At 32.0% G+C, this 22,092-nt stretch overlaps 1 protein-coding gene across 1 annotated transcript; it reads right to left on the bottom strand.

Annotated features, from left to right (window-relative positions):
• Nucleotides 1-1,438: 1,438 nt before the first annotated feature.
• LOC145570474 (E3 ubiquitin-protein ligase SP1-like) lies at nt 1,439-9,715 on the bottom strand. Its single transcript, XM_081629571.1, has 11 exons — nt 9,168-9,715; nt 8,975-9,027; nt 8,573-8,697; nt 8,142-8,237; nt 7,849-7,986; nt 7,703-7,768; nt 6,866-6,978; nt 6,663-6,773; nt 3,783-3,820; nt 3,595-3,697; nt 1,439-1,840 (listed from the first exon to the last, which is right to left on the bottom strand). Exons 1-11 carry the CDS (start codon nt 9,239-9,241, stop codon nt 1,738-1,740), a joined length of 1,020 nt encoding a protein of 339 aa, XP_081485697.1. The 5' UTR covers nt 9,242-9,715; the 3' UTR covers nt 1,439-1,737.
• Nucleotides 9,716-22,092: the final 12,377 nt, after the last annotated feature.

The following is a 22,092-nucleotide window of genomic DNA, read 5'->3' as shown; positions in this document are numbered from 1 at the left end:
TAGACTTGGGAGAACTTAATTTCTTCCTTGGAATTGAGATAGCGCGGGTTTTAAATGGAATCATTCTTTGTCAAAGTAAATTCACCAAGGAACTTTTGGAAAGTTGTGAGTTTATGTCTCAAAATCTACTAAAACACCCTTACCTGTCAATTTGAAGTTGTTTGCAGAAGAAAGGGGGGGGGGGGGGGGTTCTATGGTGACCCTAGCAAATATAGGTGTTTAGTTGGGAAGTTAAACTTTCTAACTCATACTAGACCTGATATTTCGTTAGTTGTCCAAACCCTCAACCAGTTCCTGCAATCTCCAAGACTTTAACATGTTCAAGCCTTGATACATATGCTGAGATATATTGCTGGTACAGTTGGTCAAGGGATTTTGTTACAGTCCTCACAACAACTGACTCTGCATGCTTACTCAGATTGGGCAGCTTGTCCTAACACTACAAGATCTGTCACAGGTTATCTTATGTTGCTGGGAAAGAACCCTGTCTCTTGGAAATCTAAAAATCATTCTACACTTTCTAAGTCCTCTACTGAAGCAGAATACAGGGCTATGGCTGCAACTGCTTATGCGATCACTTGGTTAGTAAGATTATTGTGTGATATAGGGGTGACAGACCTCAAACCTATCAAGTTGAATGTTGACAATCTGTCTGCAATTCACTTAGGCAAGAATCCCATTCATCATGAAAGGACCAAGTATATTGAGCTTGATTGTCACTTTACAAGGGAAAAGGTATTAGAAGGATTGATTGAACTTTCCTATCTTCCTACAAATGATCAACTGGCAGATCTTTTCATCAAGTCCTTGCCTTCTCCTCATCTTCATGAGCTCTTGTCCAAGCTAGGGATGTCTTTTCCTCAGCCACCTCCTAGCTTGAGGGGGGTAATGAGAATCATGATCACCCTGATCATGATGATCTTACTGCAGTTAATCAAGACCATACATTGAAGCATCAAGTCTTTGATCAAGCAATGGACGATACAGTAGCATTTCCTTAAGGACTGGATTGATGACTTGGCAGCTATGAACACTGGTGCATTGGATTAGTGAGCTGGCAGATTCTGTTACAGCTTGATGAGCTTGATAATTCTATTATTACAAGCTTTCCCACGTTTTTGGTGATGTATAGAGTTTGTTAGAGATTCTGTTATTGATGTATGCTATAAACAGCTCCTAGCTTGTAATATGTCATAAGATTTTTCATTCTAATAAAAATTCTATCCTCTTCTCTCTATTTTTCTCTGTTTTTCTGAGTTCTAAGATCAAAGAACTCTAATACTATGTCTTGAAACAACGCTTTGCCATTATTGTACACTTGTACTGTACTGTCCATTATCCAAAACTAACGAAAGTTTAGTTATGCTTTGAGCACGTAGAGAGTACGGTAGAAGAGTCCATCGATCCTAGAATTTTTGTTGTGATATAAAGACATTAATTTCTCAATTGAAGCTTTTGTTGAATTTTTTTCCCATACACGATATAGGTTCACAGATGAGGTATTTACAGTGCTGAATGCCTTCGCCCAGAAACATGAACTAAGGTACCGCCACAGGACATCAATCCACACGGCAGTTTCCCATGAAGGGAGAAAAATATATTGCCATAAATAGTACTAATTTCAAATCGGAACCTAATTACTTAAAATTGGAGAGCTGAGCAGTTGCAAACTGGAGCTATGTTTGATATCCTTGTACTCAACACCTATCTGATGCACCAAAAAGCAAAACCCATGCTTCAGTGACGGAAAGTTCGAACAACTTGCTCAATACGTCGTCGACAGAGTGGACATGTTGACAATTGCGATGAACAAGCTGTGCAACAGCACATATGACCACACCTGAGATACATTTGTGACCAAAGATGTATCAGTAAATATGCACAAGACACTACTAGTATCATAGCTTTAAAAGAAAACACCAAAGCATTTGGACCTAAATATTCTCAAATATAACAAAATTTTTAACAATAAAGTTTATTAGAATTTTAATTACAGTCCAAATTTTAAGAAATTAATATCTAGGCATATCACACAAGAATTTTCTCAGGTACATATGCTCATGCCAATAGCCCAGTGTCATTTAAATAGCCACAGCAGAACTGTTCCTGACCTATTTTTCAGATGTGCCTAGAATGCAATTTTTTTTTTTTTTTTTTTTTTTTTTTTTTTTTTTTTTTAATTTTAAAAAATAAATGACAATGAATCAGGACCAAACACTGTCAAACATGCCTGCTTGAGATTCAAGTAACCAAGATAGTAAGTAGTAGCAAATACAAGAGCCAAAGAAGGGGAACCTTTGGGCAACATATGATGTTAGGAAAGATAAATAAGGTCTTTCCATCACATCAAAGCCAAGATATCCTTGGACTCAGTAGTACACAGAAGGGTAAGAAACTCCAACTAGAGCAACTACAAGATATCCATACCAACACTTCGTTACCAAGGGCTCGAATCTGCATCCTATACCAAGAAATACTCCAAAGTATCTCAGTAATACAAGACCACACCTAATATCTGTCTCTGATAAAAATAAATAAAAAATGCTAATTTTCGGTCCATTAACTGTTAAATTTTGCACAAATTAAGCATCTAATCTTAATTTACTCTAACCTCCCCGGTCTACTTTTTTTGCGTTTAACCTAAAAAGATTAAATGCAATATAGGTGAGATGATGGAGGGTTGACATAGAGGAAATAGAGCAAGCCATATAGAAGAAATTGATGACTAATGGATTTAATAAGGGGTATGGCTGTTAATTTTAAAGATAAAAGGTTAACTAGGGGATGCGAAAAATAAAAATAAAATAAAATAAAAACTATTCTTGAAATATGACCCTAACAGAGTAACAGGTGGAGGATGGTTAATTTTTAAATAAAGCAAGCCATACACTAAATCTACTAATTCAATCTCATGGCCAGCTTATTAGCCAATGAGTCCAATAGCTCTATAGCTGTAAAACAAATTCATAAAAAGAAAAAACAAACTATAATGTCCTTGCGTTCAAACCATGGTTAGTCTTCAATTCTTAATTAGATTGCATTTAGTAGAAATAACCATTTGTAAATATCAACTGCCTTAACCATAACATGTCAGAGTATGGTATCAAGTCAACCAACTATTAATAGTATCAAATTGCAGCTTGATAACTGATTAACTAAGGCCCCAAGCATTCTGTATCAATAGTTACAAGCATTCTGTAAGTGTTTATCTAAATAAACGGGTCCACAAAATACTACTCCCTCCGTCCTTTTATATGTCTATTTCTCATTTTGCACGGGAATTAAGAAAGTTAAAGATTCCATAAAACTAATAATTGGGAGTATAAATATGCATGTGGAGTTAGAGAGAGATGGAAAGAAAAAAAAAAGTGGTTGGGAATTGATGTCAAAGTACCAAAAAAATAAAAAGAAAAATGATGACAAATGAAAAAGCATCAAAAAGAGAATAATATTGTCAAAAAGTACAACCTGTAAATAGAAACAGACACTTAATTTTGATGACCCAAAAAAGGAATACAGGCATATAATAAAAGGACTGAGGGAGTACGAAACAAACAAACAAAAAGAGAAAAAAAAAGGGGAGTAGTAGCATACGGGACAAACACAGCATTATACTCTTGCTCCAGGCATATGACACAGAGATCTGGCATCAAACAATCTCTCTTAGCACTATCTGATCCGCCTTCATCCTGTCCATCTGAAACAAGGAACAGAAATCATTCAGCAAATGACCAAATAGAGCATTATTGAAACTAAAAAGAGTATAAAGAAACTAGCATCACCATCCCGGCCTGATCTTTTTGCTGCTGCATCACGAACCCTGCACAATTAGGAAACATATTAAGTGAAGGCCTGATATCATAGAGGGTGAGTGGGTTACAGAAGTTACAGAACCAACAAGGAAGAATTAAACTTGACAAAGATGAACTATTGATGATTAAACTTCAGAAAAGATTCAGAAATTGGCCAAAGATCGACATTGATCACTGTTATGTTCATCCAGTGATCAAGTTCACAAATTAATTCTTTGCCAGGTAATGCTTTCACACAATCTTAGGTATCTAATGGAAGAAAGAGCATACTTCAGCAAGGGTGAAAAAAGAGAGTGAGCAATTTAACTCAATTGCCATCTAGCATTCTAGCAACTATCCTTGATAAAATGTAGTTGATTTTTGAATGGAAGTGTCCATAATCAGCAAATCCAAGACAATAGAGAATCTAAAAAAAAGTTCAGACAATACTGTAGCATTCGACAAACATATAACATCTAAATTACTAAATAACATAAAGATAATCACATGCATATCATCTGAAAGCTGTAGAAGATGAAACAGTGAGCAAAGAATTAATACAATTGTTGAATTGAGCCCGAGTAAATTATATTTGCTTTAAAGTTGTGGGGTTATTGGCTTCTTCACAGTTCAGGTTTTTAAGGTGGCCACAGGGGTTTAGTAATAGCAGTATCTTAGTCTATTACTACATTTGTTCTTTGAAAATACAAATTGAAATGATCGATGGTAAATATGGATGAGATGAAAACAAAGCTTACTCTCTTTTCATTTTAAAAATAATATTACTGTAATGAGTTACACAATCTATCCTTAATATTTATCACGGTGTCTTTTTAGAATAACCCAGCATTACACAATCTTATTTTATGTATCTTTTGAATTTAATATATGATATTACTCTCCCCGTTCTCAAATTTTTTTTTAACGTTTGGTATTATGCATGGTGATTGAGGAATAATTAAATCGGGGTTATTTTGTTATTTTTCTTAATTGAAAATTGATGGATTCAACTTTTGTGATTAATTTAATTAATTAGGAGCCTTTGGAAATCTACCGAAAATATTGGATGAATAAAAAATTTGAGAATTTTGAATTCAATTGATATAAAATTAATGATAATCACATATTTTAAGAAAAAGTCAATAAAAAAATAGAATATTATGTATTTTACAAAAGAAAGTGTAAAGAATAGAAGGGAACGCCCAAAATGGAATGTGTAAAGAAAAAAATAAAAAATAAAAATAAAGAACGGAGCGAGTATTAGTTTTTTCTTATCAACAATTGTCGTAGAATGAAGATTTAGTTAAACAAAATTGCAATAGCTTAATAAATAATATATTTCTAGTGATTGTATTTTTACTATCATCACAGAAATCATAATGAAAGATTAAACAGAATTATATGCATTTAAATAATGCGTAGAAGACACTCTCAATCCATGGGTCAACCAGAAATGAAATTTGGAGTTCTGAACCATTTCCTAACAAGAAGCCGAAATGAATACCAATAATAACCCAAACAGAACATAACCGGCCCAACCAGTTTTCCACCATTACTTTCTCTAACTTTTTTCTCTCTTTATTCAAATCCAATTTTTCATTCAAATAATCCTTCCGCACCAAACAAAAGTTCATTTTCTGTTTGCAAAACACATTTTCCATAGATAAGATTGTAATGCATTCCGTTTTGGACAATGGGAAATAAAATTATGGGTTTGGTTGAGTAAGGGTGAATATAAAAGGGAAAAAAAAAAAAAATTGGATAGTGGGGTTTGGTTGAATAATATTTTTTTAAAAAAATAGTCCCCTACATCACATAGCACTTGTACATCCACCACATCTGAATGAGCATATGGAGGTATTGTGTGCTAAAACCCTACCAAAAGATGGGAATCGATGAGGTTATAAATAAGCAATTCATTGGTTGGTTCCATGATGACTTGGGGGGCAATGGGAATATAACAATTGTCATTAATATGGAGTACATGCCAATCCCAAGTAAATAATATGTGGGACAGAGGGAATACAAAGTTTCAGCAAACATATTTGCTTGCTCCCTTGTAATTTCAGCTTTCATTCACCAGCCATTCAACTGTCTCAACATCTATAATACTATAACTACCCATTCTGAAATCAACTACTAAGATCCTCTTTATATGGTTATACCCTACGTTAATCGGACACAGCTAAAATCGCGAAGTGTCCGAGTCAACACGACACAACACGGACACGGAGACACGTGTCCGACCCTTCATTGTGCACACGGACACTTCCATTTAAGAGTGGAGAGGAAAAAAGAGGAGAAACATGAAAGAACAACACATCTTGTTCGAAGACCACCATTGATACAGAAGATGAAGAGAAGAAGACTGCCATTTATTTGGAGAATATACCGAGGAAAGAATTACAAAAAAAAAAAAAAAAAAAAAAAAAAAAAAAAAAAAATAGTGGTGGACATAATGAAAAACTTAAAGCTTTTGTAATATTTATATACATTTAAGTGACGTATTGACGTGTCCCTGTACCCGTGTCCAAATAACGGACAAATTCCCGGTGTCCTAAACTATTGGAACTTGCCCTTGGACATGTGTCCACACTCGTTCCCGAGTCCATGTGACATAGGTTATACCCTTGCTTTTTTTCATGTTCCTTCCTATTGTACATCACCACTTAATGTTGACAGCAATCAAAATTTATGTATCAAACTACAAGAATCCAAGGACAAAAGAGCAAACAACCTTTAATTTTCTATCCAATAAGCCAATCAAGTAAGTAAGCTTGTTTTTGAGGAGGAACAACACATTGTTTTGTACATTATTCTTCACAACTATTTTGCAGCAACAATTGGTTATAAATAAACAAGGCAACATACCGTTTATGCATCTCCCATCGACGTCTTCTCTCAAGGATAAGTCCAAGAGCATGCTTAGCAATCAGATAGACACCAAAGGCAGTGAATCCCAGGGAAGCAAATTTGTACCACCTGATGCATACGCCATTTATACACAGAAAGGATGCATAAGACAGGATTGCGAATAAGAGAGAGAGAGAGAGAAGAAAACGAAAAGGCTGTACCTAGCCCACTTTCCAAGATTTGCAATTAGCTGGTCAATAGTTTTCGGAGAAACATAAAAAGGCCCTTTGTGAGGGCGCTGAATGCGAACAGTCCCCACATCGTCTTTGATAGCCTGCAAACGTAAAAGATAACACCCAGAATTAATTGAAGCCCATTAAAGCAAACAAAAAAAAATAAAATAAAATAAAATAAAAAAATTAAATTACAGTGATCGTATGAAATAAGAACCTAGATACTCTCAAGTCTTAACAGGTTACATGTGTGGAGAAGGAACGGGAGCAGATATACAATCAATGGCACATTGCCGTATGATTAATCAAAGAAGCATAAGGTTTCTAAGTATAGCAGACAAAGCTACCGACATCAGCCACGTAACCTTTGAAACTCTTTTAAACAAATTATAAACAAGTATATATAACGATTAGGAACTTCCTTTACTCTCTCTCCAGAATGCCACTCTAAAAAGGGGGGAAAGGAAAAAGACAGGCAGCAAAATTCCTCAGGATCCTCTTACAGAAGACAAATGGTCAATGAAGGCACAGATTTATCCATCTCGGGTAACAGTGACACCGTATAAGATATAACAACAATAAAATTGGCAAATTTTCAAATTGATAGCACAGAAGCTAATGCTTACACCAGCATCCTGCTAACTTCATACACATCCAACAAATAATGTTTTAACAAAACATGACTGAGTTAGTTTGATGAGTGTCAATGCAAGCAACATATGAAAACAAGAGGCCTATTGAATCAATGGTGTAATATCATAAGCTGGTGCATCTCAAAAGTTTAAGAAAATTACTTTCAAGATTCTTATCAGGGTTGAATCATACCTCCCCTACAACAGTCAAGGGTGTCCCAGTCGGAAGCACTCGTTCTGTGCGCTTCACTCCCAACATCTGAAAAGTAATTTAATCATCAGCAAGGACGACAATGCATCTGGAACTGGAAGCTTACATTGTAATGAACAGATATGTACCTTAAGACCTTGGAGATAGTCCAATGTCCCACGGACAAGGGATCGTCCTGACTCCTCAAAAATCTCACTCCCAACAGTTAATTCCAGACCAGTAGCACCTCGTGCTCCCAAAACAAAAACACGACCTGTCCCATCATCCTTAAACAGAAAAAGAAGAATTATCAGCTACTTTAATGCAATGCATCATTAGGATCTTCCTCATAAATAACCTTGCATCAATATCACATCAGAACATAGTAAACAAGTTTAAGTTAAATGCTTCATAGCCGATATAACAAGGATGAAAGTATTACCAGGTACCAGGGCACCTCCTTACTCATACATAGCATCAATGCAGAATCCTGTACCCATGAACCAGCGTCATTGTGTTTCAAGAAATGTTGCTCAGCCTGAGGCAGCCACAAAAGGACAAGAAAAAGACTTCAATGCATAGGTATAGATAGAGAATGAAGAACACAAACGCACAATCCTATCCTAAATTCAAATTTCATTCTCCCTCTACCTAAAATAAATACTTCATACCTTACATATAAAGATTACAATAATGTAAACAAACAATAATGTAGAAGACAACTGCAAAGTTTTTAATAAAAAAATTGTATCTAATCTACATCAGAGCCCACTTCAGCACAGGTTACGCAAGATAGAGAAAGATAATATCTATGTTGCTCAGAAAGTGAATTTTAAATTGATGCTGTTAAATAGGATAGCATGTTTTAAATACCGTTTCTTCCACCATGACACCTCGTAATCCACTGTATTCACATTTTATTGGCGTTTCAGAACCAACACGTCCAGAGACGCAGACAACGAAAGGTATAACTTTGCTTGCAGCATCTAGCAACAGTGCTGAAATTATATAAAAACATAACCTCGGTAAGCAATTAAGAAACACCGTTGAATAAACCCTTATCTCCTTAAACCCCTGCCCTCTACTGATTCATTTCAGGTAATATCTCAGTTTTATACTGATGCATTGCTTAAAACAGGTTGTCAGGTAACAACAATACCGATACAATACAATGTCGAAGTTGATTATAAAATACCAATGAACAATACATTATATAATCCAAGACTAGTAATATAGCAAACTGCAATAAACAGGAAAAAATTAAAATCATCTTACCCAAATCTTTCAGTTGATTAACTCGACCCACGGATTTCAAGGAATCTGCATCCCTGCAATCATTACAATTAACAATTACATGTAAACAATCAATCATATCATATAAAAAAATGCAATTGATAAACACAAATTACCAAGATTGAATCAACCAAAGAATCCATTTAATTAACATGAAAGAAGAACAGAAACAGACCTCCCACTGCTTCTTCCAAGAAGATAAAGTGCAGCAGCACTCAAACAACAGCTAATCCCACCCCACGGAAGCATAATTCATGAACTCGAATCTCTTTACAAAACCCTAATTGCATAATCCGAACAAGAATGCGGCTTCATACGCAATAATCACCATTTTGCTAAAAACTCCAATAATGCTGAAAATCCGCCATTAAAGCCTTCCCAAAAACCCAATTACCAGAGAAACGCAGAGAAATGGCAAGAAAGTTGCAAAGCTTGAAAATGGGGATAAAAATGGCGGAAAAGTAGCGACAAAAGGGAGCTTTTTGGGCCTGAAAAACGGAGTAGAAAGAGAGAATCTGATGCAAAGAGTATGAGGAAGGAGAAAGGAATTGAAAGGAGAAACGGGGATAAAGGAATTGAATGTCGAAAATAAAGGGTAGAGAAATTGAAGCAGAAATGTTGTCAGGTAATACAGAATCTGATGAGGATTGTTGATGATACTGCCAAGAGAATTTCTGTAGACCCTGGAAGAGAAGAAATGGATAACATTTGTTTTGGTGTCCAACGAATTACTACATAAAAAGGAAAATGATATACGAAGTATAGGAGCTCATTATTATCTCCCACCAGATTAGGTCTCGTGCACAGTAATTATTATAATAATTATCAAATTGCAAAATAAGATAAAAAAAGTCGTAATTACAAAATAAAAAATAAAATTATATCATATTAAAGAAAATAGTAGGAGTATTACATGCATGACTAATAAAATAATTATGGATTACGCTATAAACTTATATGAAGGAATTTTACATAGTATTAAATAAACAAATATGAAGTAATTTTTTTTTTTGAATGTGTATAAATGGAATACAATTACCTAATAGTAATGGAAATATTATTGCATAGTATTAAATATACTTTAAGAAGGTTTGGGAAAAAAAATATATGATATGCACAACTTTTTTTTAAAAAGGAGATGACATATGGTCATTCCTGGTATCACCTTTTATTATAATAATAATATATTGTTATAGTTACAGGTTTATGTGTTAAAGTCAACTTAATACAATATAACGTAAATTTTTTTTTTCGGTACTATAAATTAAATCCATGTGGTTGTAATATAACATAAAAATATCGCAAATAATATTAATATTAGTAGTAAGAATCTTTAATTTCTATTATAATGTATGAACTAAATATATGCATTGTATAATTTTATTGTCTTAAATAAGTTGTCAACCAAAAAGATATAAAAAGAAAAATAAAGTTAACATATTTTTTTTATATTTGGAAAGTGTTTTTTTGAAGGGAAAAAACGACACCAGGAAGTGACATGTGTCATTTTCGATGTTTGTTTTAGTAGTATGTTGTTATTATTGATTCTCTATATCCTTCCGTACCTTATGTAAAAAGTACTACGCATACTCTTAGGAATAGTGTACTACTAATTATACCCTCAAAAATTATCAAAGAGGGGGAGGGATCTTTGCAGCCAGCGGAGAGAGTGTTTGGTGTGATGGCCCGCTACTAGGTATGGTCCATACCAATAGACGAAAATAGTTTAAAAATCAATAATAATAGTATAAAATTAATAATAACAGTATTTTTAAAAAAAAATACATTCTTTCCTTTTTTTCTCTTTTTTCATCGAAAATCTCGTTGTTATAATAACACTATAGAATAAAAAAATAATACAGTAGTATATAATCAACAATAACAATATATTTATCAATAATAACAGTATAAATAAAAACAAAAAAAAATTCTTGGTATGGACCATACCAGGCATGGGCCTATACTTAGGCCCCATTCTTTAGAGCTGCTCTGCTCTGCTGAAAACTGCTCTCATCTGCTGAAATCTGCTCTGCCCTGCTTTGCTTAAAATTAATACTTAATATTGAATTATTATAATAATAATTAATATTTAATAATAATAATATTATTATTAAAAATTAATATTTAATAATAATAATATTATTATTAAAAATTAATATTTAATAATAATAATAAATAATTAATATTTAATAATAATAATAATATTATTATTAAAAGTTAATATTTAATAATAATAATAACTAATACTGAATTATAATAATAATAATAAATATTTAAAAATAATAATAATTAATTAATATTTAATAATTAAAATATTAATAATAATAATAATAATAATAATTAATTATTAATAATAATAATAATAATTAATATTTAATAATTACAATATTAATAATAATAATAATTAATTATTAATAATTATAATATTAATAATAATAATAATTAATAATTAATAATAATAATGATAATAATAGTAATAATAATAAATACTTATTATTAATAATATTAATTATAATAATAATAAAAATTAATATTTAAAGATAATAACTAATATTTAAAGATAATACTAATTATTAATTTTTAATAATAATAATTAAAATAATATTTATTAATTTTTAATAATAATAATTAGATAATAATTAAATAATATTTAATAATAATAATAACAATAATTATTACAATAATAATAATTAATATTCAATAATGATATTTAATGGTTATGATAATAATGCGATAATATTAATAGTAGTAGTAGTAGTAGTAGTAGTAGTAGTAGTAGTAGTAGTAGTAGTAGTAGTAGTAGTACTAGTAATAATAATAATAATAATAATAATAATAATAATAATAATAATAATAGTAATAATAATAATGAAATTTGCTCGGCTCGGCTCTGCTCTGATCTGCTGAAATCTGCTATGCTCTGCCAAAAACTCAAAGGAACAAGGTCTTACTCGAGAGTGTCTTGCCTGCTAGCTACAACCCTCATGGGAGTCAGAAAAGCTCTAAAGCTACATTTGTGGCATCCACAAATTCGCATGCCAGATAACAGACTTAGGCCCTGTTCTTTTGAGCTTCTAGGCAGAGCAGAGCAGAGTAGGAGTCAGCAGAGCATAGCAAAGCAGAGCAGAGCCGAGCCGAGCAGAGCAGAGCAGATTTCATTATTATTATTATTATTATTATTATTATTATTATTACTACTACTACTACTACTACTACTACTACTACTACTACTACTACTACTACTACTACTACTATTATTATTAATATTATCGCTTTATTATTATAATCATTAAATGTTATTATTAAATATTAATTATTATAATAATAATAATAATTATTATTATTATTAAATATTATTTAATTATTATTTTTATTATTATTATTAAAAATTATAAATTATTATTTTTATTATTATTATTGAAAATTAATAATTAGTATTATCTTTAAATATTAGTTATTATCTTTAAATATTAATTATTATTATTTTATTAATATTATTATTAAGTATTATTATTACTTTTATCATCATTATTATTAGTACTACTACTACTACTACTATTATTATTATTGTTATTATTGTTATTATTAAATATTAATTATTATTAGTAATATTATAATTATTAAATATTAATTATTATTATTATAATTATTAAATATTAATTTTTATTATTATTATAATTCAATATTAATTATTTTTATAATTATTAAATATTATTTATTTATTATTATTATTATTAAATATTAATTTTTAATAATATTGTTATTATTAAATATTATTTATTATTATTATTATTAAATATTAATTTATATTATTATTAAAATAATTCAATATTAATTATTATTATAATTAAATATTAGATATTTATTATTATTATAAATATTAATTATTATTATTATAATAATTCAATATTAAGTATTATTTTTAAGCAAAGCAGAGCAGCTCTAAAGAACGGGGCCTTATTAGGTGGTTGCAAGGTGATCTTTCAAGAGCTCTGAATGCTAGAATGCATCTTCGTAACATTGCACATCTTCTTTTAAATTTTCATTGTGTTTGTATTAGTAACTGTAAGTTCACTGGGGATTAATACTCCCTTTTTTCCAGTTGTAAAATAAAAACTATACCCTCAAAAATGTGTATAGAAATCCTTTAACTTATACTAAAAGCAAATCCTTCCATGACACTTGTCATAACCTTGTAAAAACTTTCCTGCCTTTTTCGCTTTTTTTTTTTTTGGCAAAATCTTTAAATAAACTTTTTATACCTTATGATATTTACTTTCTATTTTGACAATCATATTCCATATATACCCAAATGAAATATTTCTTAATATCTTTTATATACTTTGTATATCTATATCGTGTATATATATATTATACTAAAACAGGGTACACTAGCTTCAAAGCTGACACATGTCCCTATTTTCTTTTTTTTTTTTTTTTTTTTTTTTTTTTTTTTTTTTTTTTGGTAGACTATATAATTGTTAAAGATCCTATTATTAAAGATACTCCAAGATAATATCCTTGACTTCTTAATATTTTGTTTCTCAATCAATAGTATTCACGGTTATTCAGCATATATTCTATCTATATTAGTTGACTTTAGATTGCTTAATTCAAAGAGAGTATATGCTCTTATTTTGTAAAGTATATTGTTGCTATCCTTATTAGCACACGTACAACTTTTTTTTTTTTTTTTTTTTTTGAGGAACACACACGTACAACTATTGTATATACTATAGACTTTTTTTTTTCCTTGGTAGACTGTATAATTGTCAAAAATCTTACTATTAAAGATACTTTAAGATAATATCCTTGACTTTTTGATATGGTTTCTCAATCAATATTATTCACGGATATTCAGTATGTATTTAGTCCATATTAGTTGACTTTAGATTGCTTAATTTAAAGTACATGCTCTTATTTTGTAGGTATATTTTTGCTATTCTTATTAGCAAACGTACAACTATTGTATATGCTCTAGACCATTTTTTTAAAAATTCCAAATGAGGCTACAATAATCAAGAAAAGGAAAATTCAAACTGGCAAAACAAGAAAACTAAAAGAAAACAGAAACCTAAACACCTAATTACAGAGGAATGAAACCCTTTCATGGTACTAGAGCAGGTTGTTCCTTCAACCTAATTTTTTTTCCTCCCCACATTATTCCTATGACTGCCAACACCATTGCTTATAATGTTGAACCTTTTTTTTTTTTTTTGAAACCATGATGTTGAACATAATTGGCTCTCATTGTTGTCAACCTCGCTAATATTATCAAACTCAATTCAACCAATTATTTATCCAGTAAAAAAATATGTCAATTGTAACACGTTATCAAATGTTTTTTTATTCTCCACGAGTGAAAGGAAAATATGAGGAATGTTGATGATACTGCCAAGAGAATTTCTGTAGACCCTGGAAGGGAAGAAATGGATAACCTTTGTTTTGGTGTCCAACAAATTATACATGCGATGCGTGCGATAATTTTACTACGTAAAAAGGGAAATGATATACAGAGTATGTAGCTCTATGAGGAGCTCACTTTTATCTCCAATTCTCTATATCCCTACCTTATAAAAAGTACTATGCATAAGATAACTAAAATGATCGGATTATTTGAGAACATGAAAAGGCTTGATGCTGGGTATTCGACCGAGATGGAAATTGACATTATTCTCCATTCGCTGCACAAAGACTATGATCAATTCAAGATGAACTATAATATGCACAGCATGGAGAAGCCCCTCATCGAGCTTCACGGGATGTTGAAGCTAGTCGAGCAAACGCTCAAGGATGAGGGAAAGCATGATATGCTTATGGTCAAGAAGGGCAAGCCGTATAAGAGCTTAGAGAAGAAGAAAGCCTTTAAGGGGAAGGGTAAGAAGACCTATTCGCCTAAGTCAAAAGCTACCAAAGGCAATAAGGACAAGAAGGTAGCCTCTTCTCAATCCGATTCCGAATGTTTATATTGCAACAAAAAGGGACATTGGAAGCAGGATTGTCTCGAGTTCAAGGAAGATAAGAACAACGATACCGTTGCTTCTAGATCAGGTATTTTTGTTATAGACTTAAACTTTGCTAGCAAAACATCATGGGTATTGGATACCGGATGTGGCTCTGTAACACCCTAGAAATTCCTTTCCTTTAAAATACCTGTTTTGTTCTTTTTAAAACTCAAAATAGGAAAATCTAAGACATTACCGCCACCGTGAAAACGGCTAAGGCAACTATCAAAGACACACAGCGGAAGACTATCTTTAAAAACATTCAAAACAATTCTACTTAAAAAGTCAACCAATGAAAGTAAAGTCAGACCAAAGTAAAACGAAGTCAACCTACAAGTTGGAACCATTGTAGGCCCTTAACAAAACCGAACCAATTCAAAACCATTGCGTTAGTCTCACAAGCATAATATAATAAAATAATCAAAGCAATAAACACATCATAAACTTATGGAAACTAGCATGATTCGCTCTTCACTCATACCCATCATGAATATGCTTCATCACCTGAAAAGTTTCTTTCTACTTGTTTCCACTACTCTCCATTAAAAATGGGTCATCATAGGACCAAGGTAAAGACAAAGCCAAACAAACACACAATCAGCAATGATGAGTACATAAGCGTAATTGAACACACTAACATGCTATCACCTATCAACACACAACTTACCTCGTTGCACCTGTTTACAAGCATACAACATACAACATGACTCTCAATTAAAATAACTATTTGATTCATTTAGCATTGATTACGCATCGAACGGGTTTCCCCCCTAACCTGCCCCAATAAAGGGGTACTAACACGGGAGCTAACCGTGTCAGTATAAAATAACCAGTCGTAAGTGGCGAAATTCCTGCGCATAATAATAAAAGGAAAATACAGCGTCCTGTACTCCCAGTAGAAGTTATGGTCAAATATAAAGTCGCATAACTCCCCCATATGTTCATACTCAAGGTATATACGTTCCAAGAGTTTTGGTATGTAATCTCTTTCACTTTACGTTATTTACATATTAATAAACTTGGTGATGATTCTCAAACCATGACACAATCAAAGATTATAATTATCCAAACAATTAAACATTCCAATTTAATTCTTGAATAATTAGTGACCACATAATATTTAATGTTGAGCCCTTTTTAAATCTATCTCGGTGTCAAAGACAGCTTAAACGCATAATGCGCCAAAATTCCTATCCCTCGGTGTAAGAAACACCTTAAGTGCACTAAGGCACCAACATATAATTTATTCCTCATGTACATAGACACTTACATAGCTCCTTCTCATGCTTATAGCATCAATAAAAATTATATGAACCATAATAAAATTCCTTTTTAATATTCCAAACCAAATTAAACATTTAGTTTAATTAAACATGCTCTCTATCATGTCAATAATAAAAGTGTGGTTCATATATAACATGCCAAAATAATTATTTCCATTCAATAATCCATCACAAATAATTCATGCTTCATATTTCAATCACCAACATCAACCAAATAATAAATTCCAATCAAAATCTATCATGATACTATTTGGAATCAATTATTCAAAGCCTAGCATGTTCCTACATCACCAAATAAATACCAAGTACGTGAACGTACCTTGAATACGATCTTAAAATCGCCACGACTAACAGAAATCACTCACTTGGAAGTCTCCTACAATCCAAAATTATAACATGACATTAAAATCTACTCCACACAAATTTTCAACAATATATTCTCTTATTAAATCACTCATAATTTAATTAAAAACAAGCTGAAAATTAATTTAAAACCCCCTACTTTAATCCCAATTAATGGGTAATCAAAATTCCTTCAAGAAACTTAATTGTTAGCTTACTAACAAAATTTCCAGTAATATTAATTCATAAAAACTTGTTGTACGTAAATATACTTATAAACCCTCAAATTAAAGATTTAAACCACCCTAAATCATATTCCTTCGATAATCAATTATTTACAAATCTAGGGTTTCAAATTTGGGGCTTTTTAATTAAAATTAAAATCTGAAAATTAATTTGCATCATACTTATAATCAAACATCATGAAATCATCACAAAACCCATAAATCATAATTAGATTGAAGAATCAAAGTAAAGGAATATATATATATATATATATATATATATATATATATATATATATATATATATATATATATATATATATATATATATATATATATATATATATATATATATATATATATATCTTTTTTGAATGGTGCACCGGACAGCAGCCACGGCACCACAGCTGGCTGCTGCCGTGCTACTGGTGGTGTCGCTGCTGCCTTCGGCAACTGCTGGTGGTGCAGCTGCCCGCCGGTGGTGTGGTGGTGGCCGACGGTGGTGCGTGCAAAAAGGGGAAGGGGAAAGAAAGAAAAAGAAAAAAAAAATAAAGGAAAAGGGAGAGAAAATTTACCTTGGGTATTCTCCACTCTGGGCAAAGTTTAATTTGCCCATGTGTTGAATATTTATACCCCCTTTCTCTAGAAAACCCTTCTAACCTTAATTTCCCTTTCTTTCCTTACTAATCCCTTTCCTAATAAAACTTAACTTTTATAAAATTTTCCTTTTATAAAACTTTCCTAAAATAATCCCAACTTATTAAAATAATTAATTAAATGAAACGTTTCTTTTATAAAATATTTCCAAACTTATTTAAAATAAATAATTGAAATGCCATAAGTAATTCATTTCAAATTATTTAAATACTTTACAAAATACTTATTTAAAGTAAAATATGTATAAAAATACGGGGTATTACAGGCTCACACCTTTGTTCCAATGCTCAGGGATTGAGGATCAGTAGAAGGCTAGAGAAGGGAGAGGTCGAGCTCCGGGTCGGTAATGGAGCAAGATATCAGCCATATCCATTGGAATTTTTCTTTGCCCTCTGGGCTTGTTTTAGAACTTAAAGATTGCTATATTCCAAAAACAATATTTCAATTTCGGTTTTGAATTTTGAGTAAAAGACAATGGATGTTCATTTTATCTCGATAATGTTTTATGTGGTACGGCACATTCAGAAAATGGTCGTTATGTGCTTTCTTTAAACAAACAAGTTTATTATGTTAATAATACCACCAAGAGAGCTAAGACCATTGAGTCGAATCAAACACACTTGTGGCGTTGTCGTCTTAGCCACATTAACATCAAACGCATCAAGAAACTTTTACAAGAAGGTATTCTTGACTCATTTGACTTAGAGTCATTTGAAAATTGCGAAGGATTCTTATTGGGCAAGATGATAAAGCAGCCATTCTCCAAGTTGGGAGAAAGGGCCGGTGACTTATTGGGCCTAATACACACGGATGTATGTAGACCAATGAGTACACCCGCAAGGAATGGTTATTGCTATTTTATCAATTTCACGGAAAACTATAGTAGATATGGATATGTCTACCTTATGTTGAACAAATCTGAATCTTTTGAGAGATTCAAAGAATTTCATAGTGAAGTGGAAAATCAGCTTGCCAAGAAAATCAAAGCCCTTCGACTAGATCGTGACAGTGAGTATTTGAGCTATGAATTCGACGACCATCTGAAAGAACATGGTATTCTTTCAGAATTGACACCTCTTGGAACTCCACACTGGAACAGAGAGTCCGAGAGGAGGAATCGAACTTTGTTAGACATGGTTCAATCCATGAGGGGTCTTAGCGATCTTCCTAACTCTTTTTAGGGAAACACACTTTTAACCGCGGCACTAACACTAAACCGAGCTCTGTCAAAAGCTGTCGAAAAGACTCCACATAAATTATGGACGAAGAAACCTCCACGGTTGTCTTTTCTTAAGATTTGGGGTTGCGAAGTATATGTCAAAAGATTAATTTCTGACAAACTTCACCCAAAATCAGACAAATGTATCTTTGTGGGATATCTAAAAGTAACAAAGGCGTATTACTTCTACAACCAATCTGAGAACAAAGTATTTGTTGCTCAAGATGGTGTCTTTTTGGAAAAGGAGCATATTTCCAAAATGACAAGTGGGAGGAAAATCGAACTAGATGAAGTTCGGGAGGATGAGCAATAAAGTCAAAATGACAAAACTGATAATCAAAGTGCCTTAGAAGCATATGTTGACATAGGTCAAAGTCAAACCGACAATGTGCAAGTCAAACTGACAATGCAAATGCTCAACCTATTACCCTGCGTAGGTCGCTATGACCAAGATCTCAACCAGATAGATATCTCGCTGTTGTATTAATCGAGGATCAAGACATGCAGATGGAGATGAGCCAGCGACGTACAAGCAAGCTATGATGAGCCCTGACACTGCAAAATGGCAAGAAGCCATGAAATCCGAGATGGACTCCATGTTTGTAAATCAAGTATGGGACTTGGTTGATTTGCCCGAAAGTTACTACAACATCGAGATTGCAGATTAAACCAACTAACATTAAAAATAATTCTATGTAAATTGCAGATTACGTACCTTCAAACTAGCGATTTAATCAATTAGAGTCTCTTAAATTTTACGTGCACCTTTTCAATATACACTACTATATGTCGCTAAAAATTTATTTTCCATTCCATTTCAAAGAGTATTATCAAAATACATAAAGATGGCAAAGTCATGAATTAACATACTTATATGAAGTAAATTTAGTAAAAAAAAAAAAAGGAAAAAAAACTCACATACATCATTCTAATTCATTTAATTTGAATTTAATTATTATAAATAAAAGAATCAAAGAAAATATCTCAATTCAAATGGTTGAATGAAAAATGAATCCTCTAAATAATTGGGTTTTGACTATTAAAATTCGATATCAATCTATTACATAAATACTACAAAAATAAAAATAGAAGTGTCACCTGACGGTTTCTGGTTAAAAATTTCTTACACTTTTTATTTATGTGATAAGACCAATTATAAATAAAAATCTCTGACCAAAAAAACTACCTCTATTAATTTTTCAAAAATTAATAAATAAAAGTCAATACACAATAAAATCCAATGTCAGTAAAATATAAAAATAGATTCTCAATGTCAGTTTGTGGACTTGAACCTGAGATCAATGCTAGAAAAGATTGATATACTTACGACTAAACTAAGACAATAACAGTGTTAATTGAAGACAATTGGAGTAAGTAGAAGACGCAAACATAATTATAGATTATCTAGTTAATAGTGTATTATAGACACAAATGATATAAAATTTGTACCTTTTATGTATACATATTAAGTTTCTGCACTACTTTTGCGAACAAAAATGATTTTTTTTTTTTGAAAATTAGTAGCCACGGTATTATTTATGGCAACAAAGTTTGTTAGCCATGCGAAAATTTTAGGCAAAGAATCTAATTAGCTACACTAATACTTGTGGCTAAAAAGTTTGTTAGCCACGGTACAGTCTGTGGCAAATAATTTGTTAGCCACGGTAGTATTTGTAGCAAGAGAATTTCCTTGCCACGTGAATACACGTGGCATAAAAATCAAAACTTGCCACGATATCAATATTCCCGTGGCAAATTTTTAGCCACGCCCTCATGTGCCATGGGAGTAATTTTCAAAATTCCCGTGGCTAAATTGCATAGCCACGGGAAATCCAAACTTGTGCCACAATTATACTCGTGGCAAAAGGATCAATTTGCTGTAGTGTTCCTATCTCCTCCAAAATTCTAGACACCATGATGAGTGTCATTTATGGCACTCATTTAGCTTCTTTTGGGATGATTCTTATTTTCTTTTATAGCTCTTTTTATTTGGTTTTAACCTTTATTTCTCTAGTTTATGCATTCTTAGTTGTTTTCTCGTTTTCTTGCATTTTCTTAGTTTATTTTGCCTTTTCTCTTTTATTTGTTTGCTTTTCTTTTTTATAGGATAACGGTGGTGTCCATTGCTCTCCATGACTCTTCCTCGGATTTTATGAAGCTCAAGATGCAAGTTCATCATTCCTTTGTAGCTCACAAATCAAGGTATGCAAGCTCCAATGCAAGTCTTCAAGGTTGCGCTCTCATACTGCACTAGCTTCAAGAAGCGGTGTTAAACCCACCGTGGGGACGTTTAGAGACTGTCACACCCAATGTTCATCAAGTGGAGTGCACGGGTTGCATCAGTGATCGCACGAGGAGGATCCCCTGCTCCCAAACGCGGGCGCGCACCACCTGTCTTCGTTCCATACCCTCTTCTTCGCGGCTGCGCATTTTGGAGTGAGGGCACGCCTGTACGGGTCTTTTTAGGACGTCTTACTAATTTTTCCTTAGTTAGTTTTACTATATATAGATTTTATTCCTATTTTTAGAGAGAGAATTGATTAGAAAGTATATACAGAGTTAGATTTTGATGAGATTTTTAGAGAGAGAAAATTAATGCTTGGAATTCTTGTTTTGAGATTCTAAGAGAGAAACTTGATGATTTGACGATTGCTACACTTGATCTCCATTTTCTTTGATATTGACCAAAGTTTTATAAGAATTTCTTTCTCTTTAATCCAATCTTAGTGTTTAATTTTGATACTTTGTTGAATATCAAGTTGATTGATTGATTTGATTGTTGATAATTTGATTGCAATGTTGATGATGATTTTGATGACTTGTTTAGTTTTGTTCTTCATTTCTACAATGTGTAGTGAGTAGATTCTTTGCTAGGGATGTGGTGAAGCATGTATGAATGATAAATCATAGCTAATTAGGGGATTTTAATTGATTTGATATTGTAATTAAATTGGTTGATAGAGAATTATACATGCGTTTGATTTGTTGAGGAGTAGCTAACCTTGATTCTCAAGCTAAATTGCATTGTAGTTTTCCATTGATACGACACTTTGATTTGGAGATTACATTTATCGATTGAACTTGATTTGTGACGTTCCTATGATAGTCATTCGTAAAGACCCCTAGTTTGACGCCTAGGAAATAGCCTATCGAGTCCTTTTGAGTGCAAATTACTATTTTCCCTTGCATTGTTCGATTGATCAATCTCCTATTCAATTAGCATGTCTATTGTGAGTGCATGTGGATCCTAATTCCCTAGTGTTTATGATATTGATTTCTATATTTGATTTTTTGTGTTGCTTAGTTCTAGCTAAACCAACCATCTCTTTATTTTTTAGGATAGCTTAATGCGTGACTATAGCATTCACCT

Source organism: Chenopodium album, chromosome 12 (genome assembly GCF_948465745.1).
Source record: "Chenopodium album chromosome 12, dcCheAlbu1.1, whole genome shotgun sequence".
In the NCBI taxonomy this organism is placed as follows: domain Eukaryota; kingdom Viridiplantae; phylum Streptophyta; class Magnoliopsida; order Caryophyllales; family Amaranthaceae; genus Chenopodium; species Chenopodium album.
The sequence above is the reverse complement of the archived record's forward strand: the minus strand, read 5'-3'. Positions and strand labels throughout refer to the sequence as shown.